Below are 13,842 nucleotides of genomic sequence, written 5' to 3' on the forward strand. Positions count from 1 at the left end.
CTGAAGACTAAACAAATATGAAGGAGAAAGCTTGCAGCGAGCCGGGCACACTGGAAAAAGCCCATTCGGTATTAATGTTGGTGTGCAGTATTTCGTTCAGGAGGAAACACTGTGACTGTCCATTTTGATGAGATTTCATACTTAAGGCTCAGAATTTCAGGCACACCCTCAATACAAAGATAATAGAACAAATAAGGATTATTTAAGTAGCCACATCTGTCCTGCACCCCGGGAACAAACAATCTTTTTCTGTTACAACAGACGCTAGAGGGGAGATTATGAAGGCCTCTGTTCCTGTAATGCCATGTGGGCTCCTTTACCACCCTCTAAAGACCAGTAAATATTCTTAGGCACCTCTCATCACTGGGCTAAAGCTTAGATTATTGATCGAAACCTTCTAGAACAAATACATGTTCTAGCAGAGGTTAGAGAGCCCTAAGACAATCTATAAAAAGCAGCAGCATTTCCCACCGTGAGCGGCTTTAAATGTTCTCGCTAAGCACCATTGAAAAGCTTTCTCACATTCTGGCTCTGTATCCCTCTGCTTATTCCAAGGTTGAGGTTGCCTTCAGCCTCCTAGAGGGCGAGGGTGACGGAGGAGGTGGAACTGGAGTAGCTGCCATCACCTCAGAATACTGTACTGGTTTCTCCTTCCCAGACTGAATGCCTTTATCTTGCCTTGGTTGCACCGGGATAGACTTATAGTAGTGATTGAAAAGCAAACACTTTGCATGGGCCCCAAGCAAAAAGCATCTATAATCTCCTTATTTAATATCAACTGTAGGATTTTATAGTTCCTTTTTACCAAGTTTAGGATTTGGCCCTCTATTCCAACTTTCCTAACTGCTTTTATTTCTTTTCCATTATCATGAATGAGTGTTACCATGATTTTTAAGTATGTTTTAAGTGTCAATTTCGAGGACCACCGATTTTCTTCTGTTCAGTCTGTTGTTATGCATCATATAATCTGATTTTTAAATACAGCCGCATCCTTACTCCATAGGAATACTTTTCTACAAGCCTTTTCTCCAAGCTCCTTCACAACCCATTTCCACTGCCCTCCATGGCTCTTTGATCCCTGTGACAAAAGTCCTCTTGTGTTTACTGCACTAGGACAGCAGGGCCCTCCAAAAGTAATGTTAACCCATCAGTCAATATGCGACCTTCTGTACATGGAAGTACTTGTGATCCTGGAGGAAGGTCCTGCACATTTTGTTGTCTCTTGAGATTCTGGCAAGTGGTCTCCCCATACGAAGGCCCCAGAAGCATCTTCTGGCCATAGATGCGCTTAAGCCAAGGATGCTCTTCAGTCCCTGTGGCTGTATAGGTCAGGTCGAAACTTCTATACACTATGGTAGCCAGGTAAAACAATGGTGTATGAGAACATACATAAAGTTAGGGTTTTAAAAGATACGAGGCAGGTGCTAGAGAGATAGTTCAACGGTGGAGCCCTGGCTACTTCTCCAGGGAACCTGGGTCTGAGCCTCAAAACACACAGATGGCTCACAACCATCTCTTACTCCAGTTGCAGGGGATTTGTTGCACTTTTTTCTGGCCTCTGTGGGCACCAGGCAGGCATATGGTATACATACATACATGCAGGAAAACCTAACACACTTTAAATATTTTTTAAAGATTTCTCCGACAAAGAAATTCCAAGACTGTTTAGAGAGCCCGATGAGACTGTGAAGCCCAATACTGATATACCTGACTGCAAAAGGTCCTCCCAGAAGGGACAAATCAAGTGCATTCTGGGAAAGGCCTTAGCAGCTTTCTACAGCAAGAGGTTTCTTTCAGGTCAGTGGGCTGAGAAGGAGAGTGGAAAGCAGAAAACAAGGGGCCAGGTTGGAATTGTATATTTTACATTTATGTTTCTGTTTCTAGGAAGGATGTCATATTCTCAAATCCCACTTACTTTATTAAAACACTAGGAACATACTGTTTTACAATAAAAGATTTTTTTTAAAAATTATAACTTAAGGAAAATTAGATAGATCACATTTTAGATTACCTCTATGAATAAGTACCACTCTGAAACAGACATGATCCTCACCCTCACAGTTAAAGCTGGCTCCATTTAAAAATTAAATCAAGATATGTGGCATAGTCTTTCCAGACTGAGACACAAAGCTCAGTCCTCAGGTCTCTGCCCACCAGCCCTCACCCTCTCGGCAGGCACTTACTCTGAACTGCAATTCAAATAGCAGGGGTGTGTGAGTTCAAGGCCACACTGACTCGCTCTGAAGAAGGTTTGGCTGCAACTCATGCGCAATTCCCACAGCCCCCAGACCTTCATTTTCCAATGTTCTGAGAAACTCCATCTGTTTGGATGGGTGTAGCTAACCACAAACAGGAGACGCCATCTCTACTGCTACTTTAGGGGTTTGCCTCCGATTCCTTGTCTCATCCTCACACAATGTGCACACGTAAAGATGGAAAAAGCCTTCATTTGTCCATATATTTATCTTAAAAAATCAAAATAAAAAACCCAGAGACTCCAGCATCTCGGTACTTGTCAAAATGTTTGTGGTGCTGGTAACAAAAAAATGGCATAGCTCGTTTCTAAAAAAAACCTCATCAACTGTAAACTGTACGTTTAAGAACTGATTTATTAAACCTGCTAGGCAGCCAAACAAATATTGACATGATGTATCATCACAATATGCTCTCAATAACAGCTTTTACATTTCAAACGAGTTTTGCTAGAGAACCAGAGATTTATGTCCAAAACCGGCTCTCCATTTGTCTGCCAGCCTTGGCTGTTATTTTGCATTCAGCAACAAAATCACAACTCTGTGCAGAAAAAAAAAAACAATCAGACAATAGAGCCACAAACCTTTTCAAATGATGACTGTCGCATAAATGAATATTCTCCCTGAAAGGAGTGAGAGTGAAAGGGGCGACCTTTTCAAGTCAAGTGTGATCACAGAATTGGTTGATAACCATTGATGGACCCGTTCTGGTTGGGGCATATTGTACTGCAGAGATATTTTCAATGTAAGGGAAGATGGCAAGCATGCTTCGTCGCATGGACCTGGCTATGTAGACCCTGCTGTCACTCCCAGTGTTGCCTCGGACACAGGCTTCCTTGGACAGCAAAGCGAAGCTATACACGCCAGGACTGGGAGTTAGCCGAGGCCAAGCAGAGACAGCCACTGGCTCCTCCACAGAGTAATCTTGTTGTTTTAGAAATGTATACATCTAGGTTGTGTCCAGGTTCTGGCTATTACAAACAATGCTGCTATGAACATAGTTGAGCATATACTTTTGTTGTATGATAGGGCCTCTTTTGGGTATATTCCCAAGAGTGGTATTGCTGGGTCCAGGGGTAGGTTGATCTCGAATTTCCTGAGAAACCGCCACACTGCTTTCCAGAGTGGTTGCACAAGTTTGCATTCCCACCAGCAATGGATGAGTGTACCCCTTTCTCCACAACCTCTCCAGCAAAGGCTATAGGCAGCCTGGATGCTCACCTTACTAGAACTGGATGGAGGTGGGGGTTCCTTGGACTTCCCACAGGGCAGGGAACCCAGATTGCTCTTCGGGCTGAGGAGGGAGGGGAACTTGATTGGGTGAGGGGGAGGGAAATGGGAGGCGGTGGCGGGGAAGAGACGGAGATCTTTAATAAATAAATAAATTTAAAAAAAGAAATGTATACATCTTAGGAAGCACAAGAAAAGGAAACAGGCCTTAATCATATTTTAATACTCATTGTGCCCAGTATTTAACATCCAGTTCCAGCTAATACTGGCCATTTGCTAGGCCTACCTTACGAAGCATTTGGCACTTCACAAGTGACCAGTTTATTTCTGAGACAGTAAATTCCTGCTGCAACACACAGTGGGGGATACGGACATGGTAGTCAAATGAGAATGAAGCACAATTAATTGTAATTTTCAAAGTTTTCATTCGTCTCTTTACTTTGCTAAGTATTTATTACTAACAAGTTAGTTTTGGAACCCAGTTTTGGCCATGTGTCTTGGTCACTTGTTCTATTGCTGTGACCAAGCCAATTCTTTGAAGAGGAAGCATCTAATTAGGGCTTGCTTACAGGTTCAGAGGTTTAGTCCATTATCATTCAGGTACAGGGCAGGGTGGCAGGCAGGAGGCATGGGCTGGAGAAGCAGCTGAGAGCTATGCCCTGACCCATAGGAAAGAGAAAATGAGAGAGAGAGAGGGGGGGGGGAGGCCTGGCATGAGCTTTAGAAACCCCAAAGCCCAACTCCAGTGACACACTTCCTCCCACGAGTCCACAACTCCCTAGTCCTTCTTAAATCATGCCACTCATTCAAATATATGAACCTCTGGGGGCCGTTTTTATTCAAACCATGATATTGAACCTATACAATTTATACTTTGAGACAAATAGTTTGTGCTTAATAATTGCCACAGCAAAAAAGAAGATGCAGTGGCTAAATTCCTAATTTGGGTTGGAAGCAGAGAAGTAGAGCTTCCCGGGCCATAGGTTTCCTGGCCTCATAGATGGGGAAGTAAGGGCAGTAAGCACACCACAGGACATACCAGCCTCTGTGGCATGCTACAGCTACAGAAGTAAGCCAGGAAAACACGGTGCCTACGGACAAGGAATGGCACAGGAAAGCCTGTGCTGGCCAGAAAGGCCTCTAGTACTGACTGCAGATTCTGACTGGGCAGAACTTGGGCTAGCAAAACTACATGCCGGTCACTGGCACTATTTTCTGTTTGTGTGTTCAGAGGCGGTCTTGCCCAAGCTGCCCTTGATCTCACGGTCCTACTGCTGGGGTTCTAGAAGCGCCACAGTGGCTGGACTCTGTATCTATTCCGTCACTACTACAGCACATATTTAAAGTATTGGCACTCATTCCCACACATTTTCAGCACGCTGAGGGAGTTATGTTTTGCTTCTTCAATTTTAATTCAATACAAATCTGTATTTTGCAGAAAATGGATACTGAAATTTTCTCCAGAATTCTATGGAATCCTAAAAGCAAAGCCTGGTTCAAAGACAAGGCGCAGTCTTCCTACGCCTAAGGAAATGGAATCTCTTAGCACTATTTTTAGCAATTTATACATTAAACTATTCTTCAAAATAAAGTTCAACAGACTTTTACCATTTTTTCTAGGTTTATGTGTACAGATATGTGCACACAAGTGCAGTGTCCACAGAGGCCAGAAGGGGGCACTGAATCCCATAGAACCGGAGTTACAGATGGTTGAGATGCTACGTGGGTACCGGGGAACAAAACCTGACTCTCTTCAGGAGCAGTAGATGCTCTTAACCACTGAGGAATCCGTGTAGCCCTGGTTCAGTGGATTTTAAAGAGAAATCAACTATGCATATAATTTTACCTAGTTTTATATAAGTAACCTTGGGAACAGTAGTAACCTAGAATTGTTCCTTTATAGTAAATTAATGCTTCCAATTTACTAATGTTTGGGGTCTCTTCAAAGACATATGGTAGCTTAAAATGGTTTCCACTTGTGTGCATATAGATGTCCATGTGTCAGTCTGGATGTGGAGGTCAGTTCTTTTCTTCCACCATGACGGTCCCAGGGATGAACTCAGGCTATTGTAAACAAGAACCTCTATTGGCTGAGCCAACCCCCTTGGATTCCTTTCAATTTACTTCTCTTTCAAATAAAAACCAAAGCCAAGACGTAAAGTGCCAACAAGCACACTGACCTGAACTGTAAAGACAGGTTTCCCAACAGTGACCAATCATCAGCATCTTTGCACTCCGTCAGGTTATACAGAATCAAGCAGCTTCAAGGACTGCCTAAGATTCCAGGGTCCTTTAACCTGAGCCTGTAACTCTGCTGTCTAGGGTGGGAAGGCAATGCAGCCACCAGCCCTTCTGACAAAGCTTCTCACGCGTGTGATTCCGACTCAGACCCCGAGGGATGCTTCCAGAATCTGCACTGGTCATTTCCTAATTCACTATGGTCACTACCAGAGCCGGGACCTCAAGTTCTCTTCTTTATGATGGATTAATATTTAGAAATATTCATTTGATTTTTATGACTTAAAACTTTTCAATCATCTTTCCATTTTTTAAAAATAGTATTAATAAACTGGTTCAATAGGTATGCTGGCTATTAAGTCTGATATTAAAATAAAGGTAGTCATAATTTACAACATAACAAAATGCATTTTCCTAATGTATTAATTATGGATATTTAAATACAATGCCAAAACGTTCTGCACAAAGAACAGACCACATTTAATATCAAATCATCTAGTTTTTGAGTGAAATATTTTGAAGGCTTTGTATTTTCAAATCAAAGAACAGATGTGTTAGGTAAATCATTTTATATTGCAAGACTGTCTCAACATTACAGACAGCATGCAGATTCTTGTGCTAAAGGCAGAATGGAAGAAATTTAATAACAAAAATTAGGCAATTAAGTATTTAAACATTTCTGGTTAGAAGCTTGATATTATAGTAGGGTCTCTGGGCACTAGCCTTTTATAAAAATAAAATCCCAGCAGCCATGAACTGCATATTGCTGCACACATCCCAGCATGTCCTCTGCTAACCTGGGAACAATGATGGTTCCTTCATCTATCACATAGGTCCTCAGATGCCCTTAATTTTCTTATAAACCTCCCCTCAGTGGACCAAACCCCTGAAATGGGGAATACATGAGGCACGAGATAAAAATTAATGAGACATTATTCATTAATTCAGTAAATGTTTATTGAGCACTTGTATTGCTAGCTCTAGGGAGCATGTGACAGCCCCTCACCCCCAAAGAGCTCACTGCTGGAGCAGAGCTGCCCAGCTCAGTCATTGGCAGCACCTGATTCATCCTGCAAGATGTGCGAAGACATGGGTTTCCTCCGGAGAGGCAAAGGAGAGCTTTTAAAACTGCCTTCCTGTTGGGAGAGGGGACTGGCTCACCTCAGGGTGTCTGTGTGTGGACAGAGGACGGCTGTGGAGTTGGTTTTCTTTCCACGTGGGTTTTGGGAATTGAACTCACTCACTGTCGGGCTTGCAGAGCAGAGCTTTGTCTGACTGATTACCTCGGATGGGCTCTGCCCTGCACTCTTCCTGTAGACTGCTGTGGGCTGCTCTGAAATGTGTGCAGTTGCCCTCTGGTCCTGTACCCTTTCTCACTTCTCCCACCTTACTGGAGCTTCTGACTCCTCCCGCTGCCCGCCTTCCATTCTCATCACTGCCTTTGCTCTTCTGGCAAGAGCCTGGCCGTCTTTACCTCCCTGGCTTTTACCTACTTGTGACTAGTGCTAACAGCTTCCTTACGCTCCCTGTTCATTAGGGTCACCCCATCAGCACAGGGATGCTTCTCTAAGCTTTCTTCTAAGCGTGCATCTTCTCTGCAACAACATTTTCTGGATGCTGCTCAAACAGAATCCTAAAAAGAAAGGGTTTAAGGACTTCTGTCTGGACCCTGTATACAACATTGTCGAGGAATGCTTAATTTAGCTGAAGGTACTTCTGTGTTGCTGTCAATTCCCACCAGGACACAACTGACTTCATAAAATCACTATGTCGAAGCTATTCGCTGTAAGACAGCAACTTTACACACATAAATGTTAGATCCCATAATTTAATTTTGCTTTTGTATAAAATTTAACTGTTCATAGAAACACCTATTAACTTCATCACAAACAATATGATTGAAAATCTAAATATGGGCCTGCAGGTGAGATGCTGTTGAGCCAAATGACTCTATGGTCAGTTATCCTTTATATTTTAAAATTGGAAATACATTCGATACAGTGAATTTTGATTTTCCAAATGTTCCTGAAAAGAATAATCGAACCCATCCTCTGGTTGTTGTAGTTGGCTTTGTTAGTTTTTGAAAAGCACAGTCAATCTGTCACAGAAGTGCCCTCTTCTTCTGGCGAGGCAGCAGTCACCCACTGTGGGACCTGTGGTTGGTACCCTCCACTCAAAGGCATTCTCTCTTCCCATGAAAAGAATGAAAAGAAGGGGCAAGAGTCAACTTTCCTTGTTTCATTGATTCTTGGTGCTTTCACTGTATCGTGAATGCTTGATTTTAACCACACAGCAACAACAAACACCAGTATTTATTCTGAAAGGTGTGGATTCCAAGAAGCGGACATCAGCAACTTCCAACTCGGTCTCTAGGAATGATCCGCAGCTCTGAGCCATGTTTCAGAAAAACATTTCCTACACAAACAAAAATGCAAAGTTACGCTGTAAAGAGGAAAAAATCAGCATCTAACAGGCACACAGCAAATGATCCCTTGAGGGAGGGAGGAAGCCCCAGCATCCTCAGAGCTGGTACCCATTCTTCAAAGCCCTGCCCCCAGCCTCCTCCAGCCTCACAGATCAACGAGTGCTTAAACGTGAAGGCACACCGGCCACTGCCATGCCAGCAAATGCAGTAACGTCCACCAATGGCGCCATCAACACAGAAACAGTAAATCCAAGGTCAGAGAAGGCCATTGAGATACTCTGATACTTGGGTCCAAACGCCTGGTGAGATTATAACAAAGCCTGGTGGCACACATGATTCTACTGACATGAAGAACAGCACGCGAGAATAAGCAAGAATTCAAATGACTATATGCTAACAAACTTCTAGAATCAAAAAGACAAAAACATCTTCCTCCTTATCATATGAGATCTTACGTAATATAGTGCCTCAGAATTTTCAGTAAATAAACATTTCAATTTAAAATATACACTCAAGATCATTGCTTATGGCAACAAACATCTACAACTGTAAACCGCTCTTCATTTTCTGGATGTGTGACTTTCACCAGTGTCCTACAAAGACAATGTAATTTTCATAAATCAAAATCTTCCAAGCACAATTGTCTAAAAGCCAAGAATTGTTTGAGAATGAGTCTATATTATATTAAACAGTATGGCTTCAAAGCATTATGATTAGAATATCAGCCAGAGGACATATTTTAAAATAAATACAGACTCCCCCGCCTCCCCCCTCCCCAGTTAAGAGTGTCTTTACTGACGTTCAAGACACATCTACTCTACCTGATGGCCAGGACGCAATGTTTCATGCTAAGCTATGTTCACAGTTTGAACGCTAGTGAGAACTCAGTCTTTACAATGTCAGAGGCTATAGCTGTGTAAAGAAGTGGCCAGCACTCTTGCTGGCACTTCCTGGATGCTAACCATGTACTATTCAGACTTTAAGCAATTCACTGACTGCCTCAATCACTTTAAGAGCAGGGCCAGTCATTAACTCAGCAAGACAGTTTCACCTTCAGCTTTCGTTGCTATGCACATTAAATACTTTTAACTCCTAAACCACTATTAATCCAGCTTGCATTTACGTGGAGTGAAAACCATAGAAATTATACATAAATAAAACCAGCTGTCACCGAGTTACAAGCAGATTGCCACAGCTCTACACAGCTGTGTCTTCTGAAAAATCTCATCTACTAGAAATGAATAAAAAATTCAGTTTCGATGGACACACAGGCAGACACTCACCAGCAGTCTGTGCAGGATTTATTCCTATTCCATCTAGAAAATAAATTATAAATTATTTAAGTTATTCCTAAAGCTAAAACAATTTAAATAGTAACAAGGGATTTGCCAGAAAAGTGTTGCTATGGGAACTGGCAAAGGTGGGCAACCTCGATCCCAGGACACAGACAAGAGTCTCCTAAGATGAGTCCACCCGTCAGTGGACACCTCCCATGGATATATGTCTGTGAGCACGGTTGGATGAGATGAAATATCCTAGCTGCCATGACTCTCATACACTCTATAAAGATGGTTTACATCCTATTTTGCTACACGTAGTCCACAGTGTTACTTCTTCTTTAAGCAACACACACCTATGTACGTCACCAGTCCTTTCCTCTGCTGGTGGCAAACAATCCCCAAGAGAGGACACAAGTCATTTTTTTCCGTGTTCTGGTGACACTCTGCATGTCTGAAACATTTCCATGGGAGAATCACCAACAATCTTTCTTCAGTGTGACAACACACTGTATGTCACAGCAGGAAATCCAGTTATACGTAAGTTACGTGAGCTACTGCACCTGCCCCCGCCCGCGGGAAGAACGACTGCATGGGCCGTTTCCCACCCGCAGCCATTTATACACAGAAGATGGACACGCGCCCTTACCCACTGCTTTGCTACTGTCTAAGGCCAGTCCCACTGGAATCTGCACCAGGGCGCCAAGGGACTCTGATTTTAACTGAATAGATCTATACTGAAAAGCACTGCACATCTGTAAACCACTTTCCTATTAGCACAGAAAGGTACAGGGAAGTTACATCTCTGCTTAACTTCCTATACTCTAAAGTGCTTTCTGATACAACTTAACATGTATGTAAGCCTTGCCAAAAGGGAAGAAATAAGGACTCTAGATACCGTGAAGCTTTCCTAACCTAAGGCAGAAGAGATTGAGCAGTGTTTATTACATACAGTGGCCTCCAAACAGAGTTTACCATTAAGTATACGGTAACATAAACAGGGGCTTTGGGGATTCAAGTCACACCGTCTCCAGCACTTACGGTTTAAGGTGAATTCTTACCATTAGTAATAATTGCACTTGTTGCTGCAGGAACTTTAAACTGAAAGGGAGAAAAGGAAAAATGTCACCACCATTTCTATGGAACCATGAAAGACAGAATGAGGATGGAGCTCCTATTATCAATGCTATAATTCTAAAATCCAGCAGTCTTTTAGAGAAAGAAACAACAGAAAGAAAAAAAAAAACAGTCACTAGACTATAGAGTGCAGCATTAGAGCTTGGTATGCTCACAGCCCAGGGACCGACATCACCACTAAAACAGAAAGCTGAAGTCTTCCAAATCACATTCTGATGCCGACTGTCCAGCTCAACCGACACTTCTGAGTACTGTGCACAGAGATGCTTTATAAACAGTTCTGATAATTGCAGGTAAAAAATGCTCACTTCTTAAAAACAGAAAAGGCCAATGCGTTTTTTAAAAAGCTAGACACTTTTCAAAATTTTTACCAAAAGTACATCCAAAACAGGTTGATATGAGGTTAGTTCTTTAATAAAAACAACTCACATGTCTCTGATACATTCATTCACTGAATTAAACAGCTGTGCCAACTTGCTCACCCACGGTTTCCTAACGAGAGGATAGAGCACCTTACAGCACGAGCCCAGCTACGATCGGCAGGGAAATGGGGTGGGGAGCGGCACAGTGTGTGCAAATACACAAAAGACAAAAAGCAAAACGGAACCAGACCGCATCCACTAGGCCACTGCTAGAATCCACACTTACTTCTTCCGCTGCAAACTTCAACACGGCCGTGAACGGCGTACTTTCCGGAACACTGAGACTGCAACAAAGAAACACGGGTTTAAAGACTCTCAAGGTGTATTTCATGGCAAAGGAGGGAAACTGGTTTTCTCAGGCTGGTCTCAAACTCAGGGGGCTCTGTTTGCCTCTGCCTTCCAAATGCCAGTGTGCCAAGGATGAGGCGGCTACCAGCAAGGTCAGTCTCTCCCTGCTCCTCAGTCTACTTTATTGCCTCTCATCTAAACTTCTAAAAAGCAAAAACAAATCAAAACAAACAAAGAAAAAACAAAAGCATTGGTTATGCACAAAAGCCAGACACCTCCCAAGCAGAGAAAATAGGAAGCTAGCATTCTCTCTAAGCTTCTCTATTTGCCATCGCATACAATGTCTTCCCATCAACTACTGTCAAAGACATTCTTACGTCTAAGCCTCCATCCTCTTCCGCCGCCTCTGAATATATAAGTCACACCTTATTGTACTGACTTTCAAAAGAAGTTCCAATGATGTTTCTCTGCTAGCATTTTCCCTCCAAATGTTATTTAGTGATTAAAATTTGTATCTCTGTTTTCCTTTCTTGGGGGGAGGGGAAGTGGGGCAGAGACTAAAAAGAACAGTCTAGTAGTCCTAATAGTGACTTGTCTCAAATCTTCTGATACACTGGGGATGGGAGGGCTACCAAGTTTTCAGTAGCAGTTACGGAGTCTCGGGTCAACAGACTGCACATGCGCACACTTCCACACATGCATTAAATTAAACAAATGCAACGCTGACCGATTCATCAACGTTTATTCAGCTGCAGGGTATTAAATGAAAAGGTCCAATGCTCCAGGAACTCTGATACTGGCAATGACCAGAGTAAGGTGTCCTGACTTAACCTACCTCAATTCTAAGCAGACTCAACAGGTGGATTATAGAAACAGGCTTTGACAACCGTAGCCATGTCCTTACGACAAAGGTAGGGGAGATATTTACGGGAACTGCATGAAAACGAGAGAACTCCCCTTTCACGTCTTTTGATTGAAGGGGCAAGGAGTCGTGGACATTTTGAAAACAAAACTACTTTCCGAAAATAGAAAAAAATGAGCAAATTTGGGGGACCACAGCAGAATGCTAGTCATCAATGCTCTTCTAATTTTCTCCAGGAACAGCGTCAAAAACTGAGAACATACATGGGTGGATTTGCAGATGGTCTTCCACCAAGCAAAATAGACCAAAGAGAGGTGCCCACCAGATCCAAGGATGTTTGCGGGAGTGATATAAAAATAAAAAAGGCAGACCACAGACTTCCACCCGCATAGGAAATAAGAGGGGATGACACCGGGGAGGGAAGAAAGACAGCTTAAAAAGCATCTTGACAAACGATGAAAAGAAGTATGGAGGCAGAGATGCTGCAGGAAATCACCCCGCGGAAGAGAGTGTGGGTATCTGAAAAGCGATAGTTCAGAGAAGGGGCAATTTCTGGAGAGATGAGGGGTAAGAAGACCGTTTTAGAGATGGAAGGACAAAGGCACAACGGGCCGAGAAGCTGGATGCGTCCCAGGTGGGAAGTCACCGAAAGCGGTGACAGATGGGATCAAATCAGCTAGCCGGACCTGGGTGCCGTTCACACACTATGGAAAGATCCTACTGAAAGTTTTGCCGGTTCGCATAGGCCTCCCAGCTGCAGTTACTCAAAAGGGTCCATACTTAAAAATCATAAGAGAACTGAACCAGGTAGCCGGTGTCAGCCACCAACTCAATTGCTCAAGCATAAAAGGCCCCGCGTCCCCAATAGTGCTAAGGACGTTTTATTAAGATTCAGGTGTGCCTGACTTGGGATTCATCACCGAGGCACCAACAAAACAAAAAACCCTGAAGTTAACAGCGTTAGGTTCGGACCTGTCAAGAGTCCAGACTTGACAAAAAGTCTTCCCTAACTTCCGGTAACAGCTGCAAGTGATTAAAGACCTTAAAATCACGTAAAAGGGACTGATGGAGCAACGTGTTGCACACCTGCCCACCCGGTGCAATCCGAGGGGTGTTGGCTTCTCAACATAAATGCTGCGCCCCTCTTCTTGCACGCTCCTGTCCCGCCCGGCTGTAGCCCGGCCTGTCACTCACACTTTGTACGGTAGCCGCGGATCCGACGTCAGCGTGATTTTAAAGGACACCTTCGACCTGAGGGAGAGAACGAGATGGTGTTACGATCGGGTCGGGCTGCAAGGCCAGGGCCGGAGCGGCGGGACGGACACTTACATGGTGGAGCCGCCGTACACACACCGCGCCTAGTCGCTCGCCGCGCTTCCTCGATGGCCGGCAGCGGGGACCTTCGCGGCCCACGTCGCCCTTCTGTGGGGCTATCCACGGCGCGCCTGAGAAACGTACAGGCATACGCAAACCACAGCAGACAGCTAGACAAAAGTCAACAGTTTTTTTCTCAGTTCAAAACCATAAGCATGAAGCATAAATGACAGATAAGGAGTATGTTTCTATTTTGGATTGTTTCTTGCCAATTTTTTCGTCAGGCAGTATAATGGAAGTCCAATAAAGACGTCGCTAGGTCCCCACTAGCTGGTCAGGGCGGAAGTAGGGGATGTGAGGCAGCCGGACGTGGCAGCGGAACTGGGGGCGGGACTCG

The 13,842-nt window shown here is 43.7% G+C and overlaps 1 protein-coding gene across 1 annotated transcript; it reads right to left on the reverse strand.

Moving 5' to 3' along the window:
• Positions 1-6,662: 6,662 nt before the first annotated feature.
• Positions 6,663-13,533, reverse strand: Ufm1 (ubiquitin fold modifier 1). The gene is made up of 6 exons (XM_005343969.2): positions 13,461-13,533; positions 13,326-13,382; positions 11,208-11,265; positions 10,484-10,523; positions 9,429-9,461; positions 6,663-8,135 (listed from the first exon to the last, which is right to left on the reverse strand). Coding segments are annotated over exons 1-6 (258 nt in total). The 5' UTR covers positions 13,463-13,533; the 3' UTR covers positions 6,663-8,067.
• Positions 13,534-13,842: the final 309 nt, after the last annotated feature.

The sequence above is a fragment of the Microtus ochrogaster genome, chromosome 1 (assembly GCF_000317375.1).
Source record: "Microtus ochrogaster isolate Prairie Vole_2 chromosome 1, MicOch1.0, whole genome shotgun sequence".
In the NCBI taxonomy this organism is placed as follows: Eukaryota; Metazoa; Chordata; class Mammalia; order Rodentia; family Cricetidae; genus Microtus; species Microtus ochrogaster.

Coding starts and splice junctions, on each gene's coding strand:
- Ufm1 (XM_005343969.2), bottom strand. Junction 11,266..13,325: donor CCGCGGCTACCGTACAAAGT/GTGAGTGACAGG, acceptor TCTTTGTTGCAG/TCTCAGTGTTCCGGAAAGTA. Junction 10,524..11,207: donor TGAAGTTTGCAGCGGAAGAA/GTAAGTGTGGAT, acceptor TCTCCCTTTCAG/TTTAAAGTTCCTGCAGCAAC.